The 12054-nt window shown below is 41.0% G+C and overlaps 1 protein-coding gene across 1 annotated transcript; it reads right to left on the reverse strand.

The window, feature by feature from the left end:
- Positions 1-8302: 8302 nt before the first annotated feature.
- On the reverse strand, positions 8303-11779 carry CLC (Charcot-Leyden crystal galectin). The gene is given in 6 exon segments (XM_057493364.1): positions 8303-8496; positions 8498-8524; positions 10911-11058; positions 11060-11119; positions 11612-11692; positions 11748-11779. Coding segments are annotated over 6 exon segments (435 nt in total). The 3' UTR covers positions 8303-8409.
- Between the last annotated feature and the right edge of the window lie 275 nt (positions 11780-12054).

Genomic DNA, 12054 nt, shown 5'->3' on the forward strand with positions numbered 1-12054 from the left:
CATACAGATATTTGAGCTGATACCTGACAGACGAGTAGGTATTAAGCAGACAGGGACACTGGGGAGCGAATCCTGGGTGGAAGGAAGAGCAAAGACTGACAGCAGGAAGGCATGTGCTGTGTTGGAGGGACTGGCCAAGGGCCTGGGCCTGGGCAGTATGGCATTAAAATGGAGCTGGAAGTATGGAGCTAGGTCATGCACGCCCCTCTTTAAGGTTTTTAGACTTTGTCTTAAGAGTAAGAGAAAACTGTTGAACTGTTTCTGTTGTGGGTGAGTGTTTGGAGCCTGATCAAATATGCATTTTCCACCTATCGTTTTGTCACCGAGTGGAGAATACATTGTAGGGAAAAGAGTGGAAGCAAAGAGACAAGTTAGGAGGTTTTTGTAGAAGAGACATAATGGTGGCTCGGGTGTGGGGCGGTTGGTCATTTTGGTGGAAAGATGTGAACATATTCTAGGGATACTTAGGTAATACCCTTGTTCCAACTTGGTGGTGGGTTGAGGAGGAGGGTAAGGAAGAAATGGCTGACAGTGGTGGTGACTTCCAAGTTTCTGGCCCGTACAGTTGGTTAGATAGTATTTTTTGATAAGATGTTAATATTTTTCCCAGTTTACCTTTTGGTGTTTGTTGGTTCCTGATAAATACGCCATGAGAGTAAGTAAGTCTTCTGTTTTTAACATATAGCATTTTGATAAAATAATGACTCTTGTATTTTTCTTTCTTTTTCTTTCTTTCACTCTTTCTCTCTCTCTATTTCTTTCTCTTTCTTTCTCTCTCTCTCTCTCTCTGTCTCCTTTTCTTTCTTTTCATATCATTAATGTACTATTATGTAAGTCACATTATGGTTACTAGACTCGACCTATTATCAAGTCGCCACCACATACCCCCCATTACAGTTACTGTCCATCAGCATAGTATGATGCTATAGAATCACTGTTTGTCGTCTGTGTGCTATACTGCCTTCCCCATGGCACCCCCACCACCACATTGTGTCTGCTCATCGTAATACCCCTTTTCCCCTCTTATCTCTTCCTTCCCACCCCTCCTCCCCAGTCCCTTTCCCTTTGGTAACTATTAGTCCATTCTTGGGTTCTGTGTGTCTGCTGCTGTTTTGTTCCTTCAATTTTATCATTGTTCTTATACTCCACATGTGAGTGAAATCATTTGATACTTGTCTTTCTCTTCCTGGCTTATTTCACTGAGCATAATACCCTCTAGCTCTATCCCTGTTGTGGCAATGGTAGGATTTGTTTTCTTCTTATGGATGAATCGTATTCCATTGTGTATATGTACCACATGTTCTTTATCCATTCATCTACTGATAGACACTTAGGTTGCTTCCGTTTATTGGCTATTGTAAATAGTGCTGCGATAAACATAGGGGTGCTTATGTCTTTTTAAAACTGGGCTCCTACATTCTTAGGGAAAATACCCAGGATTGGAATTTTGGGTCAAATGTTTTTTGTTTTAGTTTTTAGAGGAACCTCCATATTGCTTTACACAATGGTTGAAGAAATTGACATTCCCACCAGTACTGTAGGAGGGGTTCCCCTTTCTCCACATTGTCACCAACATTTGTTGTCGTTTGCCTTTTGAATGAAGGCCATCCTAACTGATGTGAGGTGATATCTCATTGTGGTTTTAATTTGCATTTCTCTGATGATTAGCAATGTGGAGCATCTTTTCATGTGTCTGTTGGCCATCTGAATTTCTTCTTTGGAGAAGTGTGTTGAGCTCGTCTGCCTAGTTTTTAATTGGCTTACTTGCTTTTTGTTTGTTAATGTGTTTGAGCTCTTTATATATTTTGAACATCAACCACTTATCGGATATGTTATTTATGAAGATATCTTCCCATACTGTAGAATGTCTTTTTGTTCTACTGATGGTGTATTTTGCCATACAGAAGCTTTTTAGTTTGATATAGTCCCACTTGTTCATTTTTGCTTTTGTTTCCCTTGCCCGTGGAGATGTGTTCAGGAAGAAGTTGCTCATGTTTGTGTCCGAGAGAGTTTTGCCTATGTTTTTCTGTAAGAATTTCATGGTTTCCTGACTTACATTCAGGTCTTTGATCCATTTTGAGTTTACTTTTGTGTATGGGGTTAGACAATAATCCAGTTTCATTATCTTGCACGTAGCTATGCAGTTTTGTCAACACCAGGTGTTGAAGAGGCTGTCATTTCCCCATTGTATATGTTCATGGCTCCTTTATCATCTATTAATTGACCGTATATGTTTGGGTTAATATCTGGACTCTCTTTTCTGTTCCACTGGTCTGTGGGTCTGTTCTTTTGCCAATACCAAATTGTCTTGATTACTGTGGCTTTGTAGTAGAGCTTAAAGTTGGGAAGCAAGATCCCTTCTCTTTGTTGTTCCTTCTCAGGATTGCTTTGGCTATTTGGGTTCTTCTGTGGCTCCATACGAATTTTAGAACTATTTTTTCCAGTTGGTTGAAGAATGCTGTTAGTATTTTGATAGGGATTTTATTGAATCTGTAGATTGCTTTAGGCGGGATGGCCATTTTGACAATATTAATTCTTCCTACTGAAAATCATGGGATGAATTTCCATTAATTAATGTTCTCTTTAATTTCTCTTAAGAGTGTCTTGTGGTTTTCAGGTTATAGGTCTTTCACTTCCTTGGTTAGGTATATTCCTAGGTATTTTATTATTTTGGATGCAATTCGGAATGAAATTATTTTCCTGATTTCTCTTTCTGCTAGTTTATCCTTAGTGTATAGGAATGCAACAGATTTGTGTGTATTCATTTTGTATCCTGCAACTTTGCTGAATACAGATATTCTAAGTAGTCTTTCATTGGATTCTTTAGGGTTTTTTATGTAGAATGTCATGTCACCTGCAAACAGTGACAGTTTGACTTCTTGCTTACCAATCTGGATGCCTTTTATTTCTTTGTGTTGTCTGATTGCCATGGCTAGGACCTCCAGAACTATGCTGGATGAAAGTGAGGATAGTGGGCATCCTTGTCTTGTTCCCAATGTAAAAAGAAAAGGCTTTCCGCTTTTCGCTGTTAAGTATGGTGTTTGCTATGGGTTTTTCATATATGGCCTTTATTATGTTGAGGTACTTGCCATCTATATCCATTTTGTGGAGAGTTTTTATCATGAATGGATGTTGAATTTTGTCAAATGCTTTTCAACATCTATGGAGATGATCATGTGGTTTTTGTCCTTCTCTTTTTTGATGTGTTGGATGATGATGATGGATTTTTGAATGGTGTACCATCCTTGCATCCCTGGGATGAATCCCACTTGATCATTGTGTATGATCCTCTTAGTATTTTTGTGAATTCAGTTTGCTAATATTTTGTCTAGTATTTTTGCATCTATGTCCATCAGGGATATTGGTCTGTAGTTTTCCTTTTTTGTGGTGTCTTTGCCTGTTTTGCTATTAGAGTGATTCTGGCTTCCTACAATGAGTTTGGAAGTATTGCCTCTTCTATTTTTTGGAAAACGTTAAAGAGAATGGGTATTATGTCTTCTCTAAATGTGGGATAAAATTTAGCGGTTAATCAATCTGGTATGGGGATTTTGTTCTTGGGTGGTGTTTTGATTACCAATTCAATTTCATTGCTGGTAATTGGTCTGCTTAGATATTCTTTTTCTTCCTGGGTGTGTCTTGGAAGGTTGTATTTTTCTAGAAAGTTGTCTATTTTTTGTAGGTTATCCAGTTTGTTAGCATATAGTTTTTCATAGTATTCTCTAGTAATTCTTTGTATTTTTGTGGTGTCCATAGTGATTTTTCCTTTCTTATTTCTGATTCTGTTTATGTGTAGAATCTTTTTTTTTGTTAATAAGTCTGGCTTAGGGTTTATTTGTTTTGTTTACTTTCTCAAAGTACCTTCCTTCTCTTGGTTTCATTGATTTTTTTCTATTATTTTAATCTCAAATTTATTTCTTCTCTGATCTTTATTATGTCCTTCTTTCTGCTGACTTTGGGCCTCATTTGTTCTTCTTTTTCCAGTTTCAATAATTGTGAATTTAAACTCTTCATTTGGGATTGTTCTTCCTTCTCTAAATAGACCTGGGTTGCTATACACTTTCCTCTTAGAATTGCCCTCGTGGTGTCCCACAGAATTTGGGGTGTTGTGCTGTTGTTTTCATTTGTCTCCATATGTTGCTATATCTCTGTTTTAATTTGGCTATTGATCCATTGATTATTTAGGAGGATGTTGATACAGCTCCATGTTTTTGTGTGCCTTTTGGTTTTCTTTGTACAATTTATTTCTACCTTTATACCTTTGTGATCTGAGAAGTTGGTTGGTATAATTTCAATCTTTTTGAATTTGCTGAGGCTCTTTTCGTAGCCTAGTATGTGGTCTGTTCTGCAAACTGTTCTCTGTGCACTTGAGAAGAATGTGTATCCTGCTCCTTTTGGGTTTAGAGTTGTGTAGATGTCTGTTCGGTCCATCTGTTCTAGTGTTTTGTTCAGTGCCTCTGTGTCCTTTCTTATTTTCTGTCTGGTTGATCTATCCTTTGGAGGGAGTGGTGTGTTGAAGTCCCCTAAAATGAATGCACTGCATTCTCTTTCCTTCTTTAATTCTGTTGGTATTTGTTTCACATCTGTGGGTGCTCCTGTGTTGGGTGCATAGATATTTACAGTGGTATATCCTCTTTTTGGACTGACCTCTTTATTATAATGTAATATCCTTCTTTGTCCCTTGTGACTTTCTTTGTTTTGAAGTGCATTTTGTCTGATACAAGTACTCCAAAACCTCTTTTTATCCCTGTTGTTTGCATCAAATATCTTTTCCATCCCTTCACTTTTAGTCTGGGTATGTCTTTGGGTTTGAAGTCAGTCTCTTGTAGGCAGCATATAGATGGGTCATGCTTATTAATCCATTCTATAACTCTGTGTTTTGATTGGTGCATTCAGAGCATTTATATTTTGGGTGATTATCAATAGATATGTACTAATTGCCTTTGCAGGCTTTAGATTCCTGGTTACCAAAGGGTCAAGTGTAATTCCCTTACTATCTAACAGTCTAATTTATCTCACTTCTTATGCTATTACAAACACAACCTAAAGGTTCTTTTTTTTTCCTCCTTCAGTCTTTGTATGTTATTAATCATATTCTGTACTCTTTTTCCATCCCTTGGGTGACATCTGGGTGACATCTATTTAAACTTAGAAATACTTCCATCTATAGGAGTCCTTCCAATATGCACTGTAGAGGTGGTTTGTGGGAGGTAAATTCTCTCAGCTTTGGCTTATCTGAGAATAGTTTAATCCCTCCTTCAAATTTAAATGATAACCTTGCTGGGTAGAGTATTCTTGGTTCAAGGCCCTTCTGCTTCATTGCATTAAATACATCATGCCACTGCCTTCTGGCCTGTAAGGTTTCTGCTGAGAAATCTAATGATAGCCTAATGGGTTTTCCTTTGTATGTGATCTTTTTTTCTCTCTCTCATGCAGTTCTTAATGCTGTGTCCCTCTCCTTTATCTTTGCCATTTTAAATATTATGTCTTTGTGTTGTCTTCCTTTCCATGGCCTCAGAGAATATTTCGTTCCCCAGAAAGCGGAAGTTTTCAGCAATTACCTCCTCAATGACACTTTCTCTCCCTTTTTCTCTCTCTTCTTCTGGTATCCCTATAATGCACATATTGTTCCATTTGGATTTGTCACACAGTTCTTTGAATATTCTTTCATTCTTAGAGATTCTTTTTTCTCTCTGTGCCTCATCATCTTTGTATTCCTCTGCTCTAATTTCTATTCCATTTACCATCTCTTCTACTACATCTAATCTGCTTTTAAATTCCTCCATTCTATGTTTCATTTCAGATATGGAATATCTTAATGATTGAATCTCTGACTTAAATTCATTCCTGCGTTCTTGAATATTTTCCTGTACCTCCATAAGCATGTTTATGATTTTTATTGTGAACTCTCTTTCAGGAAAATTGGTGAGTTGTTTCATTTGACCTTTTTTCTGGGGTTTGTGAGATTTTGGTCTGAACCATGTTCTTTTGACATTTCATATTTCTATGTGGTGCCCTTTAGTGCCCAGAAGCTCCAGTCTCTGGAGCTGATTAGCCCCTTGAGTGAGTTTGGGGGTCATCGGGGAGCGGAGCTGGTGCCCGGGGGGAGAAAAGATCTGTTTCCTGATTCCTGTCTGTGGTGCCTGTCTCCAGTGTCAGAGCCAGTGGGCTGAGCAAACAGTTGTAAGCCTCGGTGCTTTGCGTCTCTAGTTGTCGTAGGCAGGGCCTCTCTGTGGCTGTCCTGACATCAGCACAGTGACTGTCGGTTTGCGAACTGGTGCTGGCAGGCTAGGAGGGAGGCGTAGCAGGCTGCGTATCACAGTGGGGGGCCTCAGAGCTGGGCAGCCAGCCAGGAGAATGGAGTGCCTGAAGCTCCTCAAAGTTCCCAACCAGCTGGGCAGAGCGCACTCAGACAACCTTGTCCAGCTATCCCTTCTCCTGTGCGGCAAGCTCCATGCAAACCCTGCCCCTTCAGCAGCCCTCTCACTGCTAGGAAGCCTCTCAGCCCGCCTGCCTTTCCTCTGACACAGAGCGGCGGGTTCAAGCACTCTGCCTGTCTGAGCTCCCCAACGTCCAGAGCACCACACAATACAGGTTTCTGCTCACAAAGCAGATCTCCAGGGCTAGGTGTTCAGCAGTCCCAGGCTTCCACCACCTCCCCACTCTGTTTCTCTTCCTCCTGCCAGTGAGCTGGGGTTGGGGAAGGGCCTGTGTCCTGCCAGATTAAGGCTTTCCTACGTTACCCTGTTTTGTGAGGTCTGCTCTGTTTGTGAAGTCTGTATGCAGTCTGGTTCAGCCTTCTTTCCTGTTGCTGTTTTAGGGTTAGTTGTATTAATTAACTATATTTTCATACTATTTGTGGTTTTGGGAGGAGTTCTCTGTCTCACCTCTCACACTGTCATCTTGAATCTTTGCACCTGGCAATTTATTCTCAATTCCTTTATGAGCATCAGGTCCTTGGTGAGATGATGAGATCTTGGACTTAAATCCTGAGCCTGTTGCTGTAATTGTATTACATTTGGGATTCTTCAGAGAGGGATCAGTGCTTTTTGTATGTGGGAAGTGTGACAGTCACTGGGTGGAACTGAATCTAGTCTCCAAGGATTACTTCCCATGAACCACAAGTCACAGTAACCATGCCGTAATCTAGTCTCCTCCTTGTGATTCTGACTGTCTCTCTGACTTGACTTTGAACAATAAGATGTGGCGAGAGTGACTCTGCTTTGCCTTCCAGAAGTAGGTCCTATTATCCCTTAAACCTTCTGCTTGAGCCTTTTCAAGGCCTCACTATGGTGGAAGCCAGTCACGAGTCATCAAGTCCAAAAATTTTGAGTCCTCCATGACTTGAGGATGTCTAAGACAGCCATGAAGGTCATGTAAGGAAAGAGAATCAGCCAGCTCCCAGCTATGTCAGCCACCCCAGATGGAGTATCAGACATGAGGAAAGCCCAGACCAGTTTATCCTTCAGAAAACCCACTCCCCCCACCACAATCTGATGAAAGCCATATGATACGCTACCCACATGAGTGCAATAAACCTGAAAAACTAGGAGAGATAACAAATTGTTGTTTTAAACCAATCTATTCAGGAAAGATTTATTATTCTGTAATGCTTAACTGGAGCAACATAAAAAATCACTGTGTATGCCGCATTCCATGTGTATACATTGTGCTTGTTCCAACAATAAATTCTATCCTCCCTGGTATAAAACCGAATGAATTGGACACTTCATCTCCAAACATATGGCCCAGGTTTGTGCCCACATAAATTGGAAAAATCTTGCAAATCTTGGATACAAGACAAGAATTGTTTGAGGGCAATTTTCTGTGGTTTTCCAACTGTTCCTTGGATTAAAATTTTCAAGTGCTCGCTTTGTCATTTCCTGTCTTTAATTTCTCCACTGCATCTTGACAAATGACAAGGCTGTGTCAATATGCAATGAATATCCTTAAAATGAAGGAAGAATTAAGACATTTCACCTGCTTTTCCTCAAATTACAGTTTCTTCCCCAAACCACCCTTAGAGCTCTGTGGCTGTAGATGATGTCTAATACCTTGGTTTCGTTGATAGGGAAGGATTTTAGTTCAGAGTGTTTGACATAATAAGAATTATATAAGGCTATTGTTATGCATGTCTTAGTTCAGTGACCCTGTTGCTCACTGCTTGTATCAGAGAAATATTCATTCTCTTTGACCCCTCGATCTCTTCCACAGTACCCTCATACCAACCTAGGTAATGACTGCTTATTCTTTTTCCCCCTGAAGCAAGAACCAAATCCTGTTAAGTTTCCAGAAGTTTTAATGACTAAGTGTGGGGGAAGGATGAGAAAGAACCATTTTGCTAACAAGTTCTGGAAATCACACAGTCACTCAGATGGAGGGATCTCTGAAGATGGGGAGTCCGATCTCTCTCTAGCAGACACACACCGAGGTCAGGGAAACATCTCTCCACACCTGCACCATCTTCACAGATCCTGGCTGGAGTCGATGAGCAAAACTCATAATAGTGTTAGCCATTTATCATTACCTGGAATGGAAAATGTACCAGAAATACAATATGTCACTGAACAAAAAAAAGGCTTCCTTTCTATTTCTGCTCTAGTACACACACCATCCACCCAGAAAACTCCTATTCACATTTCAAAACCCAGTAGACATGCTTCATCTCATAGACTACCTTTTGTGACTATTACAGAGAGTTGTTCAATCTATTTTCTGTGTTTCCCCCATTCCTCCAGTGAGGTTTTATCACTCTCTGTTGCACAGTCTGTATTTGCTTGGCCTTCCCTCTAGCCTAGAAGATTCTCACAGCTATGAACTGTGTCTCATACATCTGGAATCTTTGTATCTTGCATAGTGGTTGTTAAGTGTTCATTAAAAGCATAAGTTTCAGTTCTGCAAAACTTTGCTGCCATTTACTCCTCATGACCCAGTTTTTTCTTTGAGTAGTTCCCATTTAGGGTGATTGTGGTAAAGAATGAAACTCAAGTTCTAAGGAGGTAGACTAGTACAGACGGTTAAGAAATAGGATATTATTTTTTAATGGCTTATAAGCATCTGAAAAGATGCCCTATTTCAATCTTTTTTTTTCTATTTTGTTAGTAGTGTTTTATTTCTAATAAATAGAATTTTGGAAGCCACCAGAATGTCCAACAATAGACTGATTAAATGATTTTGCCCCACCTCTTGATAGAATTTTTGCATCCATTAAAATGAATAAATGTGAAAACTGTGTACTAACATGGGAGATTGTTTCTTACATAAGGGGAAAATTCAGGTTGTATAATTGCATACATACTCTGATTCACTGTATGATAAACATATTTATGAAGAAAGACAAGTAAGAATGCCCAGAATGATAACTGGATTATCATAGAAGGACAATGGTTGGTTTTTTTTTATTTTTCCTTCTTTATTTACAAAATATTCTCTGTGGTTGGTATGTTACATTAAAAAAACACACTATTATCTTACAGTTGCTGTGGTTCAAGAGGCCAGGCATGTCTCATGTAGAAATGGTAACCGAAGACCCTGCGCTCAGGGTCTTACCAGGCTGCAGTCTAGGTGTTGGCTGCTTGGATGGGGAAGAAACCACTTCCAGGCTCACTCAGGTTGTTGGCAGAGTTCAACTGAGGGCCTGAGTTTGGGTGGCTGTCATCTGGGGTCCGCCCGTAAGTCCTGGAAGCTGCTCCTATCTCAACCTAATAAAACAATTTATTTGCTTCTCCATTTAAAAAGGTCAGAATATTTGAACATACTCTTTACTGGTGAGGCTGTGGAGGATCAGTCACTTTTCAGGTGGTAATTCGTCAGACCGAAAATGCATGTAACTTAGAACCAGTTATTCCTGTCTCTGAAATTTTCCTCCAGTATAAGAACTGAGAGGCTAATAATGACAAAAGCATGGTATAGAAACCTTAATGCAGTATAATTCGTGAGAGAAAAATATTGGAAACAATCTCATGTGCATTAATAAGGGTCAAGTTCTGTCATTTTTGTTAACCTCCTATTGGAATATTCTGCAAATACCAAATAATGAGGGAGCATCATGGATAGAACAATTCCCCTAAGATACATTCTTTGACAACAAAAAGACTCTCATCCTCTAAATGTTCTGTATATAGAAAGTCATAACCCCATTAGTTTTAAAAGAAATGAAAGCAGACTAACAGTTACCAAAGGGAAAGGTTCTGGGGAGGATGGGTGGGAAGGGAGGAATAAGGGTGGGAAAAAGAAAGGGGACATTACAATTAGCATGTATAATGTGGGGGTGGGGGCGGTACGGGCAGGCTCTACAGCACAGAGAAGACAAGTAGTGATTTTATAGCCTCTTACTACGCTGATGGACAGTGACTGTGAAGGGGTATGTGGGGGGGACTTGGTGAAGGGGGGAGCCTAGTAAACATAATGTTCTTCATGTAATTGTAGATTAATGATACCAAAAAAAAAGAAATGAAAGTTAATATATGGATAGATATACTTGGATAAACATATATTATTTCTGGAAGGAGTGTAAAGAAACTAGTAACTGGTCCTGGAGAGGAGCACTGGGTTTCAGGAGTGACAGAAAGCCTTAATTTTGGATTTATTACAATCAGTCATATGCATGTTTTAACCATGTAGCTACATAAACATTTACATGATAACAGTGTATGTAGAAATGATAGCTGTGGTGAAGACAGAGGATATTGTCCACCTTGGGGGAAATGACTTGTGGATTGATCTTGACCCTGGTTAGATGTGGGAAAAGACATGAGGATGGCAGTACACACAGAGGATGCTCTGTCATTAAAGGGGCAGGAGCAGTTACGGGAGATGGACCCCTCAGGACCCCTGGGGCAAGGCCAGGGAGAACCGTGCCCTCAGAGAGCCACAGTGGCCGTGCAGCAGATGTTTGTGCACACTCCACTCACACCTGGTACTCTTTGCAGCACCAAGATGTGCAGGTCAAATGGTTTGCCATCCACAAAGGGCATATAGGAGGATTTCTTCTCACATTTCCAGCCCCTATTCTGATGGCTGTTCCTCACCACACATTGGCCAAAGTACACTTGGAAATAAGGTGGTGTCTAACTTCTCATCAGTTCCAGTGTGGAAATCCACGTGCATCTGTGGGTTCTTGCTGAACGGCAAAGCACACAGCATGTTGAGCAGACCCCTTCTTTGTGGGGGAACCCACATTTGACGTACATACATATCCTTTCCCAACTCATCCTGGGGAGGAAGGAAGGCCTTCCTCAGTGAGACTGTGGCCCCTGTCCCTGGGGGGATGCTTCAGCTCCTCCTGCCCTGCATAGTGAGAATCAGTGTTTCCTTTAGCCCAAGACTGAAATTGAGCAGCAGTCCCTGGCCTGAGCCTACTGGTTGCTCATCCCTGGATATTCTATGCCCCTTGATAAGAAGTCACAGCCCCAGACCCTGTATGACCACATCCCCCAGACCCCAAGACCTGCCCACAGGCCTGCAGCTGTGGGTTTAGTGGCTGGTACTGGAGGGTCTTCAGGCCCTATAGGTGCATTGTGCTGCCATCATGCTAATTACTCCTTTTAACCTCACTCATGTATAAGTGACCCCTGGAGCTCTAGTGTTCTCACTTCTTCACCTCCCCACTTGCCTGAAAGCAGTGGCAGGTTTCCCTCTGACTGTCACGTAGGGGCACATGGAGGAGGACACATGCCTTGTGTACAGGGCCTGCCTGGGAGGATGCGAGTGAATGGGAGATGAGGGCCCGGTGAGGGCTCCTCTCCTGCAGCAGTTCCCAGGAGAGCAGCAGGTTAGACATCAAAGGACAAACTGAGGACCCCTTTTTCCCACCTCACCACAGTAGGTCCCTGTGTCCTTGAAGAGACGAAAGGGTCAGAGTTAAGTGCAAGGGTTCAAGAGCCAGGTTGCCTGGATTCAAATCCTGATTCTGCCTCTTAATGGCAGTAAGATCTTGGATCCATTATTTGAGATCTTCCTGCCTCAGTTTCCTCAGTCCAAGGAGGATTCTCAGAAGAACTGAATTCAGAGTGTTTTCAAGAATAGATGAGCTAATGTATGTAAATTCTTTAGCCT

Source organism: Manis pentadactyla, chromosome 15, assembly GCF_030020395.1.
Source record: "Manis pentadactyla isolate mManPen7 chromosome 15, mManPen7.hap1, whole genome shotgun sequence".
NCBI lineage: Eukaryota > Metazoa > Chordata > Mammalia > Pholidota > Manidae > Manis > Manis pentadactyla.